The sequence below is a fragment of the Desmodus rotundus genome, chromosome 2, assembly GCF_022682495.2.
Source record: "Desmodus rotundus isolate HL8 chromosome 2, HLdesRot8A.1, whole genome shotgun sequence".
In the NCBI taxonomy this organism is placed as follows: domain Eukaryota; kingdom Metazoa; phylum Chordata; class Mammalia; order Chiroptera; family Phyllostomidae; genus Desmodus; species Desmodus rotundus.
The window spans coordinates 104,694,733-104,719,143 of NC_071388.1; the positions used below are offsets into that span (position 1 = coordinate 104,694,733).

Consider the following 24,411-nt stretch of genomic DNA (forward strand, 5'->3'; position numbering starts at 1 on the left):
AAATTCATATCACTTATAAAAATAACCTTGACCAAAAGTATGTTAATACATGAAATGATAGTTTTAATTTGGCAAGGTCTGTGAAATGGGTGCTCTAATTTAATAAATTACTTTAATATCTACTATTGTAAAGCAACATGGCAAGAGCAGTTGCAAGTAATTCTTATGATAAAATCCTTCTCATTTTAATAATGTAGCTCAAACAAGACTTATGTAAAGGTCTATTACACTCAAATAAGAGATTTCATATACTCACCCCTTTATCTCCTCTTGTTTTCGAATTGAATTTCACTGTCTTTAATCGAGCCCGTTCTTTCTTCTCAACCCTGTCAAAGTACCCACTATTATTTTTTAGGTATATCAAATACATCTAATTGTCCAACTACAAATCATCAGAAGTGATACTTCAATACAGGGCATTTTTATATTCTAAAGCCTTTGGAAGCCATCTAGGTTTGCATCTCCAAATTAATTAGAATTTCTGATATAGAAATACAGGACTCATTTTATTATTTAAAAAAACATTTGTGAATTATCAAAATACAGCACTTAATATATGCACTCAGTTCTATAATTATACCAAAATTATTATAAGACAAGACTTCTGAGTTGACCAATTTTCCAGGTTTTCTGTTCATTTTTTTGTAGTGCAAATATTAGCTAAGCATAGAAAACATATTCTAAATATTAAGCGTGAGCGAGAGACAAAGCAAATGGGGAAAATGTCAACAACTGGTGAAAGTAGGTGAAGGATATGTGGGTGTTCCTGGTACTATTCTTGCATTTCTCTTGTACTTATTTTTCTGTAGATCTGAAAATTTTTAAAATAAAAAGATGAGAAAAAATTTAAGCTTAACTCCAGTGACATTTTTGTGTAAACACATAGAGTAACCAATTATAGTGTACAAAATAAAGAGTTTTAAAGTATCTTTGGAGGGATATACAAGAACTGGTTACTTTAGTTATCCCTGTGAAGATGAAATGGTTGCCTGGGAACAGAGTTAAGAGGGAGTCTAGTCTGTATAGCTTTTAGATCTTTTGAATTTTGAACCTTGTTAAAGTGTTGTCTATTCAAATGCAAGCAAACAAAATGTAACAAAACAAATGCTTTAAGTAGATATTAACACTAATATGCACTTTGCGAAGTTGAATGTAAATTAAACTTTTATAAATAGTCAATTACACACAGCAATTATGTTAGTATATAGCAGGAAAAGCTACCCAGTCTATGAATAAAATACTTTATTATATAGCTATACAGTTTTACTGTGGGATAGTAAAAGAAGAACCTTAGTAATCATGGATTCAAAACATTATAATAGTTAAAAACTTATTAGTTTTTTACTATTCCAGAGCAATCCTGAGGATCCATGACATGAGTAATTAATTTATAATTTTGCCTAGACACTTGAGGGTGCTGCAAAACTAACATTTGGTGAGTGAACACATTTACAACTCAAAATGGCTCTGTTTCTTATCACTGTCTCGTTCACTAAACAGTTGAGTGACTTAAATTGTATTTAAAAATACTGTTCCAGAAAAAAAGCTGAGAAGTGTAGGAACTATAATTCCTTCTGGGATTTGTAGAGATCTCAAGATATGACTTATATGACTTTTGGCCTTAAAAATCAACCTTATAGAATTTTTATACGAAATGAAAAAAATCTTTCCACCAAAGTCAGCTGTGTTTCTCACTTCTTTCAGCAAAGTCTTTGTAAGAATATAACGCTCCAGGGCATAAATCAATTTTAGGAATTCTGACCTTGATATTTATGATGTGAGGTTTCTTACTGACTCAAAAGACAAAGAGTAATAAGCATTTCTGAATTTAAAGGAGACTACATTATATTCCAGGTAAAAAGTTATGCTGAGGGCAACATTATTAAATGAGGAGTTGCCACTGAATATAAGATCTAACTAAATAGTTGGATTTTGCTAAACATGTGAAGCTAGCCAACAACAATCATAACTCCTAAAACTACAACTATGTATCTTTGTAGTACTTTAATATTCCTACCCTTCAACCTCTACAAATATATCAAGATGTATATGTACAAGTCTAAAATAGGTATATGATTTGGCATACTTATCAGTTACAGAGAATCAATAAAATCAGTATAAATCTCACTCATGAATAAGAAAAATACAAGTTTATTACACCATGAGCCTGACCTGAAGGGAATTAACTAGCTATAATAGACATTACTATCTCATTAATATTTTTTGCTGGCTATTTTAAAACTTAAAAAAAGACTTTTAGGGAAAGACTTGGATGGATCAGATGTCATAAATAAGGTACTTTGGGGGAATTATGAACTGATATTTAATGCCTTTCCTACAAAAGCAGAGACAATTTAACTGCATTACATAGACCTCAGAGGGGGTTCTGTAAGCTGGAATCCTTCTTTTGAAAGACAATCAGCACTTAACCACTTTTGCCATTAGATTGTAAGTATGCACCTAAGAAACATCATAATGAATGGTTAAAAGCCAAAAGGAAAGATAGTGAGTGCACTAATACTTCTAAATTAAGGGAGAAAAGAAATATGAAGCATATCACCAGATATTTCTAAACATTTTGTATTTATTTTTACAATGCTTTCAGTATTTAAGTCTAAAAGAGGTATAATTCACACACTCAAAAGCCTTCACAGTTTAGGTTTCATTATCACCTTAATGGGAAAACTACAGGGGCTTTTAATTCTTTCTCCCTCTACTGGCATAGAGGCATGGAACAATGACTTCAAACACACTTACTTTGTTTTTAGCAACTAGTAGGAGCTTTAGAGAAATTTCTGTTTGCGGGGGCATTATACTCTCTGGTTATGTTACTGGTTACAATATAAAGTGAATAAAATTAAATGGCTGTAAAACATAATATGGAAAACTAGGAATAAAAACATCACCTCAATAAAAGAAATTGAAAAGGACAGCATTTATTTGTTTATGTTCCCAAACTTTCAAGTGATAAGACTGTAATGGACTTATATTTACCTGCGTTTACTTGGAATCACCCCAACTTCATCACTCTCACCATCTTGTGTCACCTGCCTGGCTTGCCACCATTCATCATCAGACGCATTAATAACATGGAGGATATCTCCAAATTTGAAGTTCAGTCCCTGACTGGGAAGGCCACTGTCTTTAGTCTTGTCATAATCAAAAAGGGCTCTAGATGAAAAGGAAAAGGTCCACAATTACTTGTTATAATGATGTTATCAATATTAAATAAACACAGGATTCTGAAAATGTTTATAATTTGTGTAAATAATTAAACAATATACCATGGTAGGCAAGATAATGCCAAACTCAATTTTGTACTATATATAAAACAATGAGAAAAAAAATTAGCAAAATTAACTTATATTAATAATTTGTTATTAGGCACACTACCTATTTCTTTCAATATTGCATAAGAAATGTTAATAAATGCCTGTAGTACAATCCAATGACAACCTATACTGAATTCTAAAATGAAGACAAATCTAGGAAGTTCTTCTAGATTAATAAACAAAAGTAAATGTTAAGAGATACTCTCTTCTCTTTATTTTAATTGGACACACTTGGGGAAACAACTCCTTGATGGATTTGACTCAGTTATAAGACTAGATCAACAGAGTAATTACATTGTCAGTTAATTATTCGTTCTATTCACAAAACTAGAATTAACAGGGTTTTCAGAGTCAGTAACAATGATGAAAAGTAACTACAGATGATTCCAACTGCCAAATATTGTGGGAAAAAATACTGTATTAATTTAATATAGTAATTGGAAATGTTAAGAATATTTTAAAATTTGATAAAAAGAATATTGTGTCCTACTACTTGATTAATGTACCATTAAAAAAAAGATTTTATTTATTTATTTTTAGAGAGGAGAAAAGAGGGAGAAAGAGAAGGAGAGAAACATCAATGTGTTGTTGCCTCTCACATGTCCCCTACTGGGACCTGGCCTACAACCCAGGCAAGTGCACTGACTGGGAATCAAACCAGTGACCCTTTGGTTGGCAGGCTGGCACTCAATCCACTGAGCCACACCAGCCAGGGCTGATTAATGTACAATTTTAAAATTAATGAAATTCTTATATCCACAGCTCTCTCAGAAAAGAACTCTGGCAATTACATTTATAAAACAATTTTTTCATTCTTTTGTTCTAATTTGACAACTGGAAATTAGTATACATATCATATTCTTTTACAGGCTACCCAAGTTTTAAGAATCTATCTCTTGAGGTAAAATTGAAGAGAGTGTAATTATATGATGGCTAAATTAATTAACAAGTTATAATGGTTTTCAAATGTGTTCTTTAAAGTCTTTTCAGAGAAATAGGTAGGAAGGCTTAAACATATATTCATGCAGATATACTGCAATACATTGGGTTTTATCTAAAAACAAAGGAATTCTACAGCTGAAAAATAAAGATTAAAAATGCTATAAATGCTAAGTCATTATTTCAACCAATAAATTCTGAACTCTAAGGAACTGTTTTTCTACTAAAAATATATGGCAAACCTCCAATAATACAAAGGATAGACACAGTCACTCAATTTATTTAAATTTATTTAATTTATTAAAGAGGTAATGAAGTATATATGGCAAAGATAATGACAAAGATGATGAGGACACAAATAAATATAATACAAAACAGAAATAAAGTATATTAAGAGGTAGAACAGATGCCAAAGGACATGCAGAAATGGGAAAATAAATACTACATTGAAACTTTGTTTTTTTTTAAGACAGGGGGAGGAAGAAAGAAAGAGGGGAAGAGAAAAACAGATCCGTTGCCTTCCATATGCACCTTGACTGGGACCAAACCTGCAACCCAGGCATGTGCGCTGACTGGGACTCGAACCGGTGATCTTTCTTTTTGGTTTGCAGGATGATGCCCAACCAACTGAGACACACCAGCCAGGACTACACTGAAATATATTTCTTATCATAAATTAATCTTTTGCATTACAAAAGTAATATATCTATATTATTAATGAGCAATGGAGGAAAGAAATCATCCCCAACCTCTATTCCCAAATTTGCACTTATGCTTTGATTTTAATATATTTGATTCAGAAACTGGAACCCATGGACTATGTGAGCTACTGATTATGAGAGTGTAATAAACACCTGTTAATCTACTCTACAACAAAAGATTATACACAAAACCTTTATTAGTAACTCATGTTCACTAATGTATTTTTCCCTCTTGATCCTGATTCCCACTAATTAAGAGTAAAGCATTATTAGAAGGTAACCACCATTTTGAATACAGTGTTTATTAGTTCCTTGGCCCTTACCCTTTTTTTGATTTGGTTTTATCACATGTATGTGAATAACTACATAATTATGTATGGTTTTACTTGTTTCGAAGCTTTATAAATGGTATCATATTGTATGTTGCTTTTGTACCTTTATTTTTTATTTTTTACTTTTGAACTCAAAAATACATTTATTAAAAAGAACTATAAGACTTCTGGTTAACCACAGCAGACTGGTTACATGTATCTATTTCCTCACAAAAGTGACAAAAAAAAGAGAGACAAATACAAAAGAGAAACTACAATAGGAGAACAGAATGTTTAACAAGTTTTGGGATGATGGTAACTAAACCTAGGAGAGTGAATGGAATGTCTGAAGAGAGTGATATTGAAATAATATTTATTCTCAAGAAATGCTTATGAATTAGAAGTATAAAGTATCTAGTAGGCAGAGACGTTACAATAGTGTAAACAAAAGAACTGGTGGTAACACTGTAGATAGCACTTATACCCTCCTTTTTCTTCCCAGTTCCCAGTTCCATAGAAGACCAGAGGTTTAGTTCCTAGAGAAACCGATTTTTGGGAATGTGGTAGGAAGGTGGAAGGTGCTGGGCTGAAATGGCAGGATTAGTAAGAAATCTGCACACTGAAAACTGAAATCTAGCAACTTGGTTTATACTCTAGGCAAGAGATTAAGAATTCATCTCTAGAGATATTTAATGACCCTGAAGAAAAGAATGACATGGGGAAGGAGAGGGCAATGAAAAAGTCAATAATCTTCCAATTAAATCCACTAGCTTAATTTTCTATTCATAAGAATAGAAAACAAGGAGCACTAAAAATTCAAAGAAAGCCTCATATTAAAAAGAAATAAAAGAGAAAACAAGCAAACTAGAAAAAGAATACAGAGAAAGCCGAGAATTCAAGAAGCTGAAGAAAACATTAGAGAAACATCACAACATATTATGTTCACAAATAAAAGATGACAAAAGAAACAATCAAATAACAAGAATGGGCTCCTGGAAAATAAATAGGATATCATAACCTCCCACACTCCCCAAATTCTCTATCAAGGAGAAGGCAAAATAAGACATTTTCAGACATGTTGAGATACAAAAAGTACCTCCTACACCTTTTCCTCAGGGATTTATGGGAGGATGTGCTCTGGCAAATAAAAATAAATTGAGAAAGCAGAAAATGTGGAAAGACACTGACATAGTATGGAGCCACAGGGAACAGGACCATGGCAAAGGAAAGTCCCATGTGAAAGTTATACAGCAAGTCTATAGAGCAATCAGTGCAGGTTGGAACAGAGCGATGGAAAAAAATGAACTGATAAGACCATATGTGTGCCATATGATTAATGTGAAAAACTCTGAAGAAGTTACTGGAAGACAAAGGAAAATAGTAATAAGTAGAGGGAATATTAGGAAATATAAGTGAAACAACTATTAAGTTCAGGAAAAATGAAGGGTTGCAGAAGAAAAGAAGTGTGGTAATAATATACTGCTTGACCATGTAATGACAGATATTACATAGTCACATAACTCTAAATGCTCTTAACTTTATTAACAGTGACATGATTATGTTTGAGTAATAGGAAAAGAGGCAGAAAGAGTGGTTTGGTGTGAGAGAGGAAGTTCTCATTTACCAAGGCAGTTAAGTCTATGCTGTCCAAAGTTTGTAAATTAGAAACAGCAGCATATGCACTTTATTTAAAAATCTGGAGGTAAACTTCTGGTCAAGATGGTGGTATAAGTAAACACATTTGGCCTCCTTATACAACCACATCAAAATTACAACTAAACTATAGAACAACCATCACTCAGAACTGTCAGAAATTGAGTTGAATGAAAATCTGACTATGGAATTAAAGAAGCCACATCCATCGAGACTGGTAGGAGTAGCGGAAACACAGAACAGGCTGGTCTCACATAATTTGGGAGGGATAGCTCAGGGAAGAGAAGTCCCAGCCCCACACCAGGCCCCCCAGTCCAGGGTTCCAGTGACAGGAAGATAAGTCCCCACAACTTCTGGTGGCAAAATCCAGCAGGGATTGAGTCACTGGAAGAAACTTCTGGAGCCCCAAGCAGTACCTTTTAAAGAACTAACCCACACATAGACTCACCTACTCAAACTTACTCCCTTTGTTCTTTAGCACTGGGGTAGCAGCTTGAAAGGCACCAGTGGTATACAGGGAGAGACTGAAGTGTCTGGCATCTAGGGGAGAGTTAGGGGATGGTGTTCTCCCAGACAGAAAGGCAGGCAGAGGTCAATGTCCCTTTTCTGTGCTATCCCCTCACAGAGCCATATCCAAGACACCATCAAGCTGGCTAACACTGTTTGCCCTACTCTAGAGATTCCCAAACACTCTGGCCCACTCAAGCTGCTTTTCCATATGAACGGCTGGTCATCTTAGCTCATGCTTCACAACTTTTAAATTCTCTCAAACAAGCTGGCCTCAGTGAGACCCAGCCCCTGTGTCTCTTGCTAAGTGGCCCCAGGCCTGACACTAGGAGCAACCAGCCTATTATTCACAGCTTGGTTTCACCCAGGAAATCTCCAAGCTGAGCACAAGTAGCAGCCATCTCAGATTGCTTTTTAGCTCAGGCAGGATGGCCCTAGGCAAAACACAGGTGGGGGCTGATCTTGGCCTGTACCACCTGGGAAAACCCAGAGCCAGTGAACCCAGTGGACAGCTAGAGAACATATCAGAGCACCACCAGCCTGCCCCTGCACAGCTGGTTCTCGACAGAGGGTGGAGGAGGTTGGTAGCCAGTGGTCATAGCCACTCCTTGCAGCTGACTGGCCTGGGTAAATCCCTCCCATTGACCTGCCAACAGCAATCAAGGCTCAACTACAAGAGGAGGATGTACTCAGCCCACAAAAAGGGCACACCTCTATTACCCAGCTTGGGTAAGAGGGGAGGCTGTGCCACTGGATCCTATAGGACACCTACTACATTAGGCCATGCTATCAAGACAGGGAGTCAAAGCAGCTCTACCTAACACATAGAAACAAATACAGAGAGGCTGCCAAGACCAGCAGACAAAGAAACATGGCCCAAATGAAAGAAAGGATCAAAGCTCCCCCAAAAGAACTAAACGAAATAGAGATAAACTCTCAGATGCAGAGTTCAAAACAATGGTTATAAGGATGTTCAAGGAACTCAGTGAGGACCTCAACAGTATAAAACAGATCCAGTCAGAAACAAAGGATACACTAATGAAAATAAAGAACAATTTACAGGGAAACAAAAGTAAGGTGGATGAAGTTGAGAATCAAATCAGTGATTTGGAATGTAAGAAAGCAAAGCAAAGCAAAGCAAAACCAAACCAAACAACAAAAAAATCCAATCAGAACAACAAGAAAAAAAAAGAATAAAAAAAAATGAGAATAGTATAAGCAGCCTCCAGGACAACTTCAAGAGGTCCAACATTAGCATTATAGGGGTGCCAGAAGGAGAAGAGAAAGAGCAAGAAATTGGAAATCTATTTGAAATATTAATGAAAGAAAACTTCCTTAATTTAGTGAAGGAAATAGACATGGAAATCCAGGAAGCAAAGAGAGTCCCAAACAAGATGGCTGCAAAGAGGCCCGCTCCAAGACACATCGTAATTCAAATGCCATAGTTTAAAGATACAGAGATTCTTAAAAGCAGCAAGAAAAAAGCCATTAGCTATCTACAGGGGAATTCCTGTAAGAGGGTCAGGTGATTTCTCAAAAGAAACTTTGCAGGCTGGAATGGACTGGCAAGAAATATTCAAAGACATGAAAAGCAGGGACCTACAGCCAAAATAGGTACCCACCAAAGCTATCATCTAGAATTGAAGGGTAGATAAAGAGCTTTGCAGGCAAGAAAAAACTAAAGGAGTTCATCATCACCGAACTATTATTATATGAAATGTTAAAGGGACTCATTTAATAAAAAGGAGATCCAAACCACGAACAATAAAATGACAGTATGTGCGTATCTGTCAACAATTGATTCCAAAAAACAAACCAAGCAAACAAGAAAAACAGAGAATCATGGATATGGAGAGTTTTTGATGGTAACTAGATGGGAGGGAGGTGTGGGAGTATGAATGAAGAGGTGAGGGGATAAAGAAGTACAAATAGGTAGACACAGAATAGCCATGGGGATGTAAAGTACAGTATAGGAAATGGATGAGCCAAAGAACTTATATGCATGACAAATGGACATGAACAAAGCTGTAAAGATTGCCTGGGGGGTGAGGGGTGGGGGGTGCTGGGTAGATGGGGGAAAGGAAGAAAAGTTTTGATAACTATGACAGCACAATCAATAAGATGTAACTAAAACAATAAAAATTTGGAGGTAAAGGCAAAGGAGTTTGTTAGGAAAGTGGAGGATGACTGTTTCTAGGAAATAAAAGTTTGGGAGTCACCCCAAATAAAACTTTCATTATAGTCTTATTTTTTAAAAAGATTTCACTTACTCATTTTTAGAGAGGGGAAGGGAGGGAGAAGGAGAGGGAGAGAAACATCAATGTGTGGTTGTCTCTTGTGCACCCCCTACAGGGGACCTGGCTCACAACCCAGGCATGTGCCCTAGACTGGGAATCCGACCCTTTGGTTTGCAGGCCAGCACTCAATCCACCGAGCTACACCAGCCAGGGCTATAAGACTTTTGATAATACACAACTTATAAAGTATTTTCTAAAACATAAAAATTAAGAATAAACAATGAAGATGACTCATTAAATGCACCTAAATATAACCTAATGTTTGATTGCCAAGTGTTTTTAATAAATCAGATATTAAAGGTAACATCTATTAATTACACTAAACTTAGAAATTATAGATAAGCAAGAAAAAAGGAGAGTATAAGCACAAATTTATATTTTTCCATATTCTGCAGATATCTATACACAAAATGCTTATAACAACTTTGGACCAGAACAGTTTCATACATACTGCAAGAATTAGTGGAAGGAGAGAAAAAATTGATACATATAGGATTCCCAGATCATTAGTAGGGTAGAGGGAATAAAAAGGGTAGTAGAAACAGAACAAGAGAAGAAAGAGATAAGTTTCCACTTATTATGTATTGTAGAACATGTACAGAGTACATGCGTGTGTACACATATTTATACATACAGAAACATATATGGGACAAATGTCTATTTCATGTAACATGTATCATCTCTCACCAGAAGAATAAAATATCAGCAATAGGTTCCCCAAAAGAATCAAAAGGAATGGAAGACTAATTATGAATAATACAAATTACTTATGGTAATCAACTAAATTTAAAATAATAGTATAATAAAGTACATATAAACGCTCTACTAAAAAAAGTATACAAAATACAAATAAATAGGATATCTGTATTGTTTTATTAGCCAAATGAAAAGAAACTCAATATATACTAATGATATCTATGTAATATTAGATTTATACTGTCACATTAATCTTTCATTTTATAGAAAAATAACATGTCTTCTCCCAAGTGTTTCAAAAATGCACATAGAAATTTCCTGAAACTTTACCCTTTGCTGAGCCTATTTGCATTTTAAGGCATTACTTATATATATGTCCTCGTTGCTATAGTGAAAACTTTTGAGGTAATTAAATGTTAAACAAATGGAGAATATTTTATTATGGAAGCATACAGGTAGCCCTGGCTGGTGTGGCCCAGTGGACTGACGGCTGGCCTGTGAACCAAAGGGTCGCCGGTTTGATCCCCAGTCAGGGCACATGTCTGGGTTATGGGCCAGGTCCCCAGTAGGGGGTATGTGAGAGAGGCACACATTGATATTTCTTCCCTCTCTTTTTCTCTCCCTTCCTGTCTAAAAGTAAATAAATAAAATCTTAAAAAAAAAGAATACAGGTAAATATTAATGTTGGATGATATGCTATATTAAACTACAATACTGATTAAGTAAAAAATCAACTTAAAAATTTTCTGGCCTATATTTTGTATTTCTTTACTGTATTATTCAAGGAGTTATATAATTTTCGTTAATCAAATTATAATAATATTCCAACTCTGGAAAGACACACTGTCAGAAAATCAATCATATACAGAGAAGATTAGCATGGCCCCTGTGCAAGGATGACACGCAAATTCGTGAAGCGTTCCATATTAAAAAAAAAAAAAATCAATCATAAAAAAACATTTCCTTGGTTTGCAACTTCTTTTTTTTTTTTTTTAACTTCTTTTTCTATAGTGAAACTCAGTGAAAAACTTGAAAGAAATCATGCACAAATATTAATACTTGCCATAATTGCATAAATAATTAAGACTTGACATAATTTGAAGTGGAGAAATTTACCTTACATACAGGGATCGCTTCTGGCTAGTTCGAAGAGAACCTGAGCCTGAACTAATGCTACTATTCATCATCTGCTCCCGTAAATCATGTATTTTTGCTTCAAAACGACTGTATTCTGATAAAAGAAAAAGAGAAATAAATTTAAATTTTATATTATAAAAAAGTTACTATAAGATAAAATATTCAACATGTAACCTGCCCTATAATTGACTAAAAGTGGTTAGAACCTTAAGAGAATAATCTGTACAACAATTTGACCAATATGTATATATAAAAAACTAAATAATGTTCTAAATGTGCCATAAAGTAATATTGGCTGAATTAGTATTTTCTCATATGCTATTTTAAAGTTCATACTTCATTTAATCAATTAAAAGACAATTCCCATGCATCATATACCAGTATGAACCTTTACATTACTGTGTAATACTTGGGCTGGGTCAACAATATGGAAAAATGTGCCTTAAAAACTGATAAATGCAATCAAATTTATTTCAACTTGTCTTATAAGTTTTCAAAATGCCAAAATAAGATACAAAAGCAATCTGATGTAGAAATTTTTTTTTTAAATATGACAGAAGCCTTTTAATATTTTCCCTTGGATAATTTTTGCCATCTGGCAATAAATGAGAAACAGTTTATTTTTAACTTAAAGGTTCCTATCTTGTTGGTAGCCATCCCACCTGGTTTCAGGGACTGTAGCTTTTTGTCCCATGAACCATTAAGGAGACAGAATATTTCCTCCTGGCAGGAGTACAGCTCCTGCCTCCCTCACTTCCCCCTGCTTGCCCAGGGCCAATGGCAGGTTAGCCAATGATGGGTAAGATCCCTCATAGGAGGAGGAACAACCTATGACAGGCACTGGTGCGATGGGCCAATCAGGGAAGGACTTAGGGGTCTTCAGAGAAGGGGCAGAAAGTCCCTCACCCCTTGGCTTTGTCATAGCCTGAGTCCTCAGTCTTTTTGGAAAAGTCTCTTAGTCTCTTGGCTGATTTGCTCTCCCAGCCTGACTCAGCCTGGGAACTATAACAAAGACCTTGTACTGGATCAGAGGGCTCTAGGGGCCAATCTGGCCAGAGAAAGAATCTACATTGTTTCCTTTGAGACCTGCTCTGCCCTGTTGCTATGAAACAGACACTTGAGCAAAAGACAACCCTGACCAGAGACAATCCCTGTGTTTCTTCAGCTATTATCTGTAAATGATGTCAGTAGCATTTCGAGCACCACTGGTTGATGAGCTTTTTGTGCATACTATGTATCTCTGTGTGAGCTGAACTCAATAAAAATGCAGGGAAGAAAGTATTCAGGACCTTTCTCCTTTGACGGACTGGTCACCTTTCCTCCCCAAGCAAATCACACACTGGGCATTTTTATTTCTCATCTGCGACGACTGGGGGAGTTCTGTGGACAGAGCTCCCCCGTCACTATCTCTTTTGTAGATTTCTTTCAATTTTACTGTAGGTTTTTTCCCCTCCTCTCTCTTCTCACATACTGGTATAGTCAATTGGGAAGCCTACATGTTAATGTTGGTTGTCACCTGGAACCTCATCTATTGCTATTGGATGGAACATCTCCACGTAGCTGTTTCATATGACTGCTTGGTTTTCTCGGAGGACATAAAATCAAGATAGGAAAAAGCCATTTTTGTGGAGGTTCTGGTCAAGATGGTAGAGTAGATGGACACTGCACTCACCACCTCATATGACCACATCAAAATTACAACTAAGTTATAAAACAATTAACCTGGATAATCATTTGAAGACTAGTTGAACAGAAGTCCTACAACTAAGGATTATAAAGAAACCAGTGGAGACTGGTAGGAGGGGTAGAGAAATGAAACAGGCTGGTCCCGACCACACATGAGTGCTTGAGAACCTGGAGGGATATCTTAGCTGCACAGGTTCTACTTGAGGAGTGAGGGGGTCTCAGCCCCATGCTGGGTTCCCCAGCCCAGAACACCAGTGCCAGGAAGAGGAGTCCACATAATACCTATCTATGAAAATCAGGTGGTGATTCCATCTATCCAGATGAGACGGAATGGTGCTGAGAATCCTGGCATCCTCTTAAAGGGCTAGTGCACAAACACTTGCTTGCATGCACTCACCCTGGGCTCTGGCGAAGGAATTGCAGCTTGTGGGGGTGGGGGATTATACCAGAGACAAACTGGAGAAACTGAGTTGTATGACTTCTGGGTGAGAGCTGAAGGGACTCCTGCCATTGTACCTGTGTTCAGCCTGTCCACCACATAGCCAAATCTGAATCTGCATTAGCCTGGTGAACTCTATTAGTTCCACCCTGACTACCTGAGACCCTACCCTACCACAAAGGTCTGCAGGCCACAGGTGGGTGGCAGCTGGCCTCAGTGTACCCTTAGACTTTTGCTGAGTGGCCTCGGGCCCAGAACTAGTGCTAAATCTGAGTATGTTTTAACCTGGTGAATACCACTTGCCTATGAGCATCAAGGCCCAGCACAGGCATCTACCAGTTGCGGATTACTTTGCAGCTCCTAACAGGTAGCCCTGGGTCAATCACAGGCAGTATCTGACATTGACATGCAACTGAGTCCCTCCCAAGAGGCCTCAGAACCAACACACCTATTGGCTAGCATCAGGACACAACACAGCACCATGCCATTAGCTCCAAAAGTAGCATACTGAAAAGGAGGTCTCAGTGGGCACTAGAACCTGTTGGGGCAAATCCTGCTCCATGGGGTCAGCCCCCACACAGCAGCTTATACACTGTGGTCATGGCCAATCCTCACAGCCAGCTAGCCTGAGGTTTAATTCTACCCACTGACATGTCAACAGCAATCAAGGCTCAACTACAACAGGAGGGTACACATAACCCACAAAAGAGACACTTCTAAGCACTGGCTCATGTGATCAGGGAGAGTGTGACTGGGCCTCACAGGATATATCCTACTACATAAGGTCACCCTGCCAAGACTGGGAGATGTTGTTTATCCACCTAATACATAGAAAAAAACACAGAAGGGCAGCTAAAATAAAGAGACAAAGAAACATGTCACCAATAAAAGAACAGGAGAAACAGTCAGAAAAAAAAAAAAAACTAAATGAAATGGAGAGAAGCATTCTACTAGATACAGAGTTCAAAACACTGGTTATAAGAATGCTGAAGAACCTTAGGGGAAGAACAAATAAATTCAGTGAGAAGTTCAACAGAGTGGTGGTAAGCATAAAAAAGGACATAAAAATCATAAAAAAGCAGTCAGCAATGAAGAAATGAAGGAATCAACAGATTAGATGAACCAGAGGGTCAAATCAGCAATTTGGTAGACAAGGGAAAACACCCTTGTCTAGTAGAAAACACCCAATCACAATAGCAAAAATTAAAAAAAAAAAAGAAGAAGAAGGAAAAAATGAAGATAACTTAAGGGCCCTTTGGGGCAACAGAAAGCATAACAACATTCATATCAGAGAAGTATCAGAAGGAGAAGAGAGACAGCAAGTGATTAAGAACCTATTTAAGGAAATGCCTGAAAAGTTCCCTAACTTGGGAATGGAAAAGACATAAAAGTCCAAGAAGTGCAGAGAGTCCCAAACAAGATGAACCCAAAGAGGCATACACCAAGACACATAATAAAACACTAAAGGTTAGAGACAAAGAGAGAATCTTAAAAGCAGCAAGAGAGACTTCCGGTCAAGATGGAGGCATAGGTAGACACACTGTGCCTCCTTGCACAAACCAAAAGAAGGACAACAATTTAAAAACAAAAAACAACCATAACTGACAGAAAATCGAACTGTATGGAAGTCCGACAACCAAGGAGATAAAAAAGAAACATTCATCCAGACCAGTAGGAGAGGCGGAGATGGGCATCCGGGCAGAGAGCACATGCCACAAGGCAGTGGCTGGCAGACCCAGCGAGGTGGCAGATTGTGGAGCATGGATGGCAAAGCTGCAGGTGCCAGAGAGGCAGCAGCTGGTAGACCCTGCAACAGACCATGCAACCCTGAGTTCCAGTGTGGGGAAATAAAGCCTCATACCACTGACTGAAAACACCTGTGGGGGTTGAGGTGGCAGTGGGAGGAACTTCCAGCCTCACAGTAGAGTTCATTGGAGAGACCCATAGGGGCATAGAACATACACAAACCCACCCACTCAGAAATCAGCACCAGATGGGCCCAATTTGATTGTGGGTAGCAGAGGGAGTGACTGAAAACCCGCAGAGAGCAGAGCAAGCACCACTGCTCCCTCTTGGACCCCTCCCCCACAGACAGCACCACAGCACAGCTATGAGCGTTACCCCACCCTGGTGAACACCTAAGGCCCTGCCCCTTTACATAACACGTGTGCCAAGACGTGTTATGTAAAAAAAAATGGCACAAATGAAAGAACAGATCAAAGCTCCAGGAAAAATACAACTAAGCAAGGAAGAGGTAGCCAACCTATCAGATGCACAGTGCAAAACACTGGTAGTCAGGAAGCTCACAGAATTGGTTGAATTTGGTCATGAATTAGATGAAAAAATGAAGGCTATACTAAGTGAAGCAAAGGAAAATGTACAGGGATCCAATAGTGATGGGAAGGAAACTGGAACTCAAATCAAAGGTGTGGACCAGAAGGAAGAAAGAAACATCCAACTAGAAAAGAATGAAGAAACAAACATTCAAAAAAATGAGGAGAGGCTTAGGAACCTCCAGGACATCTTTAAACATTCCAACATCCGAATTACAGGGGTGCCAGAAGGAGAAGAGGAAGAACAAAAAACTGAACACTTATTTGAACAAATAATGAAGGAGAATTTCCCCAATGTGGTGAAGGAAATAGACCTCCAGGAAGTCTAGGAAGCTCAGAGAGTCCCAAAGAAGCTGGTCCCAAAGAGGAACACACCAAGGCACGTCATAATTACATTCCCCAAGATGAAACAAAAGGAGAGAATCTTAGAAGCAGCAAGAGAAAAGGAAACAGTTACCTACAAAGGAGTTGTCATAAGACTGTCAGCTGATTTCTCAAGAGAGACCTTACAGGCAAGAGGGGGCTGGCAAGAAGTATTCTAAGTCATGAAAGGTAAGGACCTACATCCAAGATTACTGTATTCAGCAAAGCTATCATTTAGAATGGAAGGGAAGATAAAGTGCTTCTCAGATAAGGTCAAGTTCAAGGAGTTCATCATCACCAAGCCTTATATGAAATGTTAAAGGGATTTATCTCAGAAAAAGGAGATAAAAAATATGAACAGTAAAATGACAGCAAACTCACAGTTATTAACAACCACATCTAAAACAAAACAAAAGCAAACTAAGCAAACAACTAGAACAGGAACAGAACCACAGAAATGGAGATCACATGGAGGGTTATCAGCAGGGGAGTGGGAGGGGAACAGAGGTGGGGGAAAGGTACAGAGAATTGGTAGCATAAATGGTAGGTCGAAAATAGACAGGGGGAAGGTAAGAATAGTATAGGAAATGTAGAAGCCAAAGAACTTATATGTATGACCCATGGACATAAAATAAAAGGGGGGAGTGTGGGTGGGAGGGGGTGTGCAGGACAGAGGGGAGTGAAGGGGGGAAAATAGGACAACTGTAGTAGCATAATCATAAAATATATTTAAAAAATTAGACAATATGTTAAAAAAGAAAAAAGCAGCAAGAGAAAAGCAGTTAGTTAACTGCAAGGGAGCTCCCATAACACTATCAGATGATTTCTCAAAAGAAACTTTTCAGGGCAGAAAAGATTGGCATGAAATATTCAAAATGATGAAAATGAATAGCAAGGACCTTAAAGGAAGGCTTTCATTTAAAATGCAAGGAGATAAAGAGCTTCCCAGACAAGAAAAAGCTAAAGGAGCTCATTACCACCCAACCAGTATAAGAGGAAATGTTAAATGGACTCCCTTAAGAAGAAAAAGAAGAAAAAATGGAACACAAATAAAAATAATAAAATGGCAATAACTACACACCTATTAATAGTCACTTTAAGATACCTATTTCAGATTGAAAGACACATAACGGAGATAAAAGACATGTAAGAGGATGAAAAAATGTACTTCATGGAAATGGAAATTAAAAAAAAGCTGGGGTAGCAGTGCTTACATCAGGCAAAACAGACTTTAAAACAAAGGCCATAGTAAGAGACAAAGGAGGACATTACATAATGATAAAGGGATCAATCCAACAAGTGGATATAACTCTTGTGAACATTTACACTACTCCCAACACAGGAGCACGTATTAATATATAAAGCAAATATTGATGGACATAAAGGGAGAGATTGACATTAATGCAGCTGTAATAGGGGTCTTGAACACTCTGTTGATATCACTGGATGGATCTTCCAGATAAAATCAATGAGGAAACAGTGGCATTAAATGACACATTAAACCAAATGAAGTTAATTGATATTTTTTAGAATTTTTCACCCAAAAGCAGAAGAATATCCATTCTTTTCAAGTGCACATGAAACATTTTCCAGGATAAACCACATATTAAGCCATAAAGCAAGTCTCAATAAATTAAAGAAGGCTGAAATCATATCAATCATCTTCCCTGATCACAATAGTATGAAACTAAAAATCAGTTACAGGGAACAAAACCTGAAAAACACACAAACACATGGAGGCTAAATAACCTGTTACTAAACAATGAATGGGTTAACAGTAAGATCAAGGAAGAAGTCAAAAGACAGCTTGAGACAAATGAAAATGAAAACAAAATAGCCCCAAATCGATAGGACACTGCAAAAGCAGTTGTAAAGAAAAATTCGTATCAATACAGGACTACCTCAAAAAATAAGAAAAATCTCAAATGAACAACCTAACCTTATGCCTAGAAAAACTAGAAAGAGAACAGACAAAGCCCAAAGTGAGTAGAAGGAAGAAAATAATAAAGATCAGAGCAGAGATAAATAAAATAGAATCTAACCCCCCCCAAAAAACCCCCACAAAAGATCAATAAAACCAAGAGCTGATTCTTGGAAAAGAAAAAAAAAGTTGATAAATCTTTAATCAGACTCATCAAGAAAGAGAGGACCCAAATAAATAAAATCAGAAATAAAAGAGAAGTAACAACTGATACCACAGAAATAAAGAAGAATTATAAGAAAACATTACAGACCTTCCTCTCTTTTTCTTGGTGCTGCCTACAGAGGGGACAGCTATCTCCTACTCAGCACCATGGCTACCCTCAGACCCCTCATGAAACTCAAGATTGTCAAAAAGAGGAATAAGAAGTCCACCTGGCACCAGTCATATTGGTATGTCAAAATTAGGCAGAATTGGTGGAAACCCAGAGGCAATGACAACAGGGTATGCAGAAGATTAAAGGGCCAGATCATCATGCCCAACACTGGTTATAGGAGCAACAAGAAAACAAAACACATGCTGCCCTGTGGCTTTCGGAAGTTCCTGGTCCACAACATCAAGGAGCTTGAAGTGCGGCTGATGTACACCAAATCTTACTGTGCTGAGACTGCTCACAATGTCTCCTCAAAGAACCAAAAAGCTACTGTAGGAAGAGCAGACCAGCTGGCCACCAGAGTCAACAATCCCAATACCAGGCAGTGCAGTGAAGGAAATGAATAGACAGATTGTGTACACATTTTATTTGTGTTAATAAAACCATAAAATTCTGCACTGGATGAATGGCTCAGTTAGTTAAGAGCGAAGTCATTGAACATCAAAAGAGTGCAGGTTCACTCCCAGGATGGGGCCCATATGGAAGGCAACTGATTGATGTTTCTCTCTCACATCTCTCTCTCTTTCTCTAAAATCAATAAACACATCCTCACGTGAGGATTAAAAAAAACTCCATAAAATTCTACCAAGAAAATACTACAAAGAATTATATGCCAATAAATTGAACGACCTGAAAGAAATGGATAAATTCTTAAAAACGTACAATCTTCCAAGACTGAATCAAGCAACAGAAAATCTGTCTCAACAGACCAGTTATGACCAATAATACAAAATCAGCAATCAAAAGACTCCCTACTAAAGTGCTGAACCAGATGGCTCACAGGTGAATTTTACCAAACATTCAAAGAAGAACTAATACCTCTCCCTCTCAACTATTCCAAAAAAATAAGAGGAGGGAAGACTCCTAAGCTCATTTGATGAGGCAAGCATTATCCTAATTCCAAACCAGACAAAGACATTACAAAACAAGAAAATTATAGGCCAACATCCCTGATGAACATAGACGCAAAAATCCTCCAAGTATTAGCAAACTTAATTCAGCAATACATTAAAAAAAATCAGGGTTCCAGCCAAGATGGAGGTGTAGACAGAAACCCTTTGCTTCCTCGCACAACCAGGAGGATAACAACCAATCTAAAAACAAAAAACAACCAGAAGTGCCAGATAATCAAACTGCATGGAACTCTGACAACTAAGGAATTAAAGAAATGGTTAACCACACCAACCAGACCGGCAGGAGGGAGATGGGCAGACAGAGAGAACTTGGGGTGGCAGACCATGTGGGCAGGAATGGCTGAACAGGAAACTGAGGCTCAGGGCTGACTGTGGACTACGGCAGGGGTTGCCATGGTGGGAGAACCTCCCAGTCTCACACGAGTTTGTTGGAAAGTGGGGCTAGAGCCCAGCAAGTGAGCTGCATTGTTCCCTCTCTGACCTCTCCCCCACAGACAGTGCCACAACGCAGCAAAGAGGGTTACCCTGCCCTGGCAAATACCTAAGACCCCACTGAATACCTAAGGCACTGCCCCCTTACAACTTAACAGGTGCACCAAGACGAAGAAATATGGACCAAATGAAAGAACAGAGCAAAACTCCAGAGAAAGAGCTAAGTGATGAGGAGATAGCCAACCTATCTGATATGGAATTCAAAACACTGGTAATCAAGATGGCCACAGAACTGATTGAGTTTGGTTGCAAAATGAAAGAAAAAATGAAGGCTACCGAAAGTGAAATAAAGCAAAATATTCAGGGAACCAACAGTGATAGGAAGGAAACTAGGACTAAAATCAATGATTTTGACCAAAAGGAAGAAATAAATATCCAAATAGGACAGAATGAAGAAACAAGAACTAAAAAAAAAAAAAAAGGAAGAGAGGCTTAGGAACCTCCAGGACAACTTTAAACATTCCAATATCTGAATTATAGGGGTACCAGAAGGAGAAGAACAGCAAGAAATTGAAAACTTATTTGAACAAATAATGAAGGAAAACTTCCCCAATCTGGTGAAGGAAATAGACTTGTAGGAAGTTCAGGAAGCCCAGAGAGTCCCAAAGAAGTTGGACCCAAAGAGGAACATACCAAGGCACATGATCAAGTTACCCAGGTTTAAAGATAGAGAGAATCTTAAAAGCAGCAGGAGGAAAGGAGAGAGTTACCTACAAAGGAGTGCTCATAAGACTGTTAGCTGATTTCTCAAAAGAAACCTTGCAGGCAAGAAGGGGCTGGAAAGACGTATTCAAAGTCATGAAAGGCAAGGACCTACATCCAAGATACCTCTATCCAGCAAAGCTATCACTTAGAATAGAAGCGCAGATAAAGTGCTTCCCAGATAAGGTCAAGTTAAAGGAGTTCATCATCACTAAGCCCTTATTATATGAAATGTTAAAGGGACTTATCTAAGAAATCGAAGAAGATCAAAAACTATGAACAGTAAAATGACAACAAACTCACAACTATCCACAACTGAACCTAAAAAACCCCCTCAACAACGAAAACAAATAGTAAGCAAACTAGAACTGAACAGAATTAGAGAGATGGACATCACATGGAGCGTTTTCCACTTTCAGTGGAGGTGGGGAGGGGAAGAATGGGGGGAGAAGGTACAGGGAATAAGAAGCATAATTCATAGGCATAAAATAGATGGGGACAGGTTAAGAATGTTACAGGAAACAGAGAAGTCAAAAAACTTATATGTACAACCCATGAACATGAACTACGAGGGGGGTGGAATGCTGGAGGGTTGGGGGGTACAGGGCAGAGGGGGGATAAAGGGGGAAAATTGGGAAAACTGTAATAGCATAACCAATAAAATATACTTAAAAAAAAAAAAAAGGATCACACACCATGATCAAGTGGACTTTATTCCTGGAATGCAAGGTTGGTTCAATATTTGCAAATCATTTAATGTGACACACCACATAAACTAAATAAAATATAAAAATATATCATATCAACAGATGCAGTAAAAGCATCAACATTTGATAAAATCCAGCATCCATTTATAATAAAAACTCTCAGTGGAAATAGAAGGAACATACCTCAACATAATAAAGCCCATATATGACAAACCAATAGCTAATGTAATCAGTTGGGGAAAAGCTATAGCAAGATCAGGAGCTTCTAGGAGAAAGGCTTTCCTTAAGATCAGGAACAAGACAGGGTTTTTTACTTTCACCACTTTTATTCAACTTAGTATTTGAAGTCCTAGCCATAAAAATGAGACAAGAAAAAGAAATGAAAGGCATCCAAATTGGAAAGAAGTAAAACTCATTATTTGAGGATGACCCGATAATATGTACAGAGAAACTTAAAGATTCTACCAAAATACTGCTAGAACTGATAAACAAATTTAGCAAAGTAGCAGGGTACAATGTAATATTCAGAAATTGGTTGCATTTTATAGCAACAATAAGGAAATATCAGAAAGGGAAATTAATAAAAATCCCATTTACAATCTCATAAATAAATGTAACCAAGAATATAAGACTTGTACTTGAAAAATTATAAGACACTGAAGAAAGATACTGAGGAAGATACAAATCAACAGAAGCATATATTGTGTTCATGTATAGTCAGTATTAACATTGTTAAACTGTCCATACCATCCAAAACAATCTGTAGGTTCTATGCAACTCCTATCAAAATAAATGTCAATGGCATTTTTCTCAGAATTCGAATAATCCTGCAATTTATATAAAATCACAGAAGACCCTGAACAGCCATAACAATCTTGAGAAAGAAGAACAAAGTTGGAACTATCATCCTATCTGATATAAAATTGTAGCACAAAACTACAGTAATCAGCCCTGGCCAGTGTGGCTCAGTAGGTTGGAGCATCATCCTGAAAACCAATAGTTCGTGGGTTTGATTTCCCATCAGTGCACATGCCTAGGTTGTGGCTTGGGTCACCAGTGAGGGTGTATATGAGAGGCAACTATCTGATGTTTCTACCTCTTTCTCTTTCTCCCTTCCTCTCTTTCTCTCTCTCTAAAATCAGTATGTCCTCTGGTGAGGATTAATGCGCGTCCCCCCCCACCCAAAAAAAAACTATAGTAATCAAAACAGCATGGTACTGACATTAAAAACAGACAAATCAATGGAACAGAATACAGAGCCCAGAAATAAATCTACGCCTATATGGTCAATTAACATATAACAAAGGAGGCAAGAATATACAATGTGGTAAAGAGAGTCTTTTAATAAATGGTGTTAGGAAAATTGAACAGATAGATATAAAAAGAAAGTAAGTACATCACATTCTTACACCATATGCAAGAATAAACTCAAAATGGATTAAAGACTTAAATGTAAGCCTTGAAACCATAAAAATCAGGAAGAAAACATAGGCAGTAAACTAACATTCCTCTTAGTAATATTTTTTCTGATATATCTTCTCATGCAAGGAAAACAAAAGAAAAAAATAAATGTGTGTATGTCAAAATAAAAAGTTTTTACATAGCAAAGTATACTAACAACAAAATGAAAAGACAATTTACTGAATGGGAGGACATATTTGCCAATGACAAATCTGATAAGGGGTTAGTATCCAAAATTTATAAAGAACTTATAAAACTCGAAACCAAAAAACAAACCGATTAAAAAAAAGGGCAAAGGACTTCTCCGAAGAGGACATACAGATGGCCAATAAGCATACGAAAAGATTTTCAACATTACTCATCATCAGAGAAATGCAATTAAGACCACAATGGGATATTACACCTCACACCTGTCAGAATGGCTATCATCAGTACATCAGCAAACAACAAGGGTTGGTGAGGATGTGGGAAAATCTCAGGCACTATTAGTGGGAATGCAGATTGGTACAGCCACTATGGAAACAGTAAGTAGGTTCCTCAAAAAATTAAAAATAGAACTACTTTATGACCCAGCAATTCTATGCCTGGGTATTTATCTGAAGAAATCCAAAACACTAAATTGAAAAGACATACTTGTGTGCACCCTCTACAACAGGGTGTGAGACTCATTTTCACTGGGGGCCACATCAGCCTCGTGGTTGCCTTCAAAGGGACAAATGTAATTTTAGGACTATATAAATGTAACTACTCCTTAACTAGGGGCAAGGAGCTTGTCGCTGCTGCTGGGTAGAAACAAGGTGCCAGGCTGGATAAAACAAAGTGCAGGGCCAGATTCGGCCTGCAGGCCTTGTGTTTGCCACCTGTGCTCTATGACTTCACTGGAGCATAATTTACATTAGCCAAGATATGGAAAACAACCAAAGTGCCCATCAACAGACAACTGGATAAAGAAGATGTACATATATACAATGTGATATTACTTGGCCATAAAAACGAAATCTTACCATTTGAAACAAGATGGATAGACCTAGAGGGTATTATGCTAAGTGAAGTCAGTCAGACAGAGAAAGGCATATACCATATGATTTCACTGATATGTGGAATCTAACAAACAAAATAAACAAATAAAAACAGGCTCATAGATACAGAGAAGAAATGTAGGCTTCCCAGATGGGAGGGGACTTGCAAGGCTAAGTTAAAAATACCAAGGGGTTTTACAAATTGGTAATTACAAAACAGTCACAGGAATGTAAAGCACAGCATAGAGAATATAGTCAATATTATTGTAGTAACAATGTGTGGTGTCATGTAAGTACTTGGATTAGTGGGAAGATCACATCACAAATTATATAATTGTCTACCTACCATGCTGTATACCTGAAAAAAA

At 37.4% G+C, this 24,411-nt stretch overlaps 2 protein-coding genes and 1 pseudogene across 9 annotated transcripts in view; 2 read left to right on the plus strand and 1 right to left on the minus strand.

Annotated features, from left to right (window-relative positions):
* DLG1 (discs large MAGUK scaffold protein 1) overlaps positions 1-24,411 on the minus strand; it is a 319,299-nt gene that overhangs the window by 52,878 nt on the left and 242,010 nt on the right. For all 8 annotated transcript variants that reach the window (XM_045185871.2, XM_024577978.3, XM_024577976.3 and 5 more), the window contains 3 exons: positions 11,553-11,667; positions 2,995-3,171; positions 257-326 (listed from right to left, as the gene is read on the minus strand). In XM_045185871.2, coding sequence (XP_045041806.1) covers positions 257-326; positions 2,995-3,171; positions 11,553-11,667 — 362 coding nt within the window. The remainder of the gene's footprint in view (positions 1-256; positions 327-2,994; positions 3,172-11,552; positions 11,668-24,411) is intronic.
* LOC112320720 (U6 spliceosomal RNA) lies at positions 11,270-11,367 on the plus strand (annotated as a pseudogene).
* On the plus strand, positions 18,426-19,242 carry LOC112320515 (large ribosomal subunit protein eL32-like). The gene has a single exon (XM_045185873.2). The coding sequence runs from the start codon at positions 18,688-18,690 to the stop codon at positions 19,093-19,095; it is 408 nt and encodes a 135-aa protein (XP_045041808.1). The 5' UTR covers positions 18,426-18,687; the 3' UTR covers positions 19,096-19,242.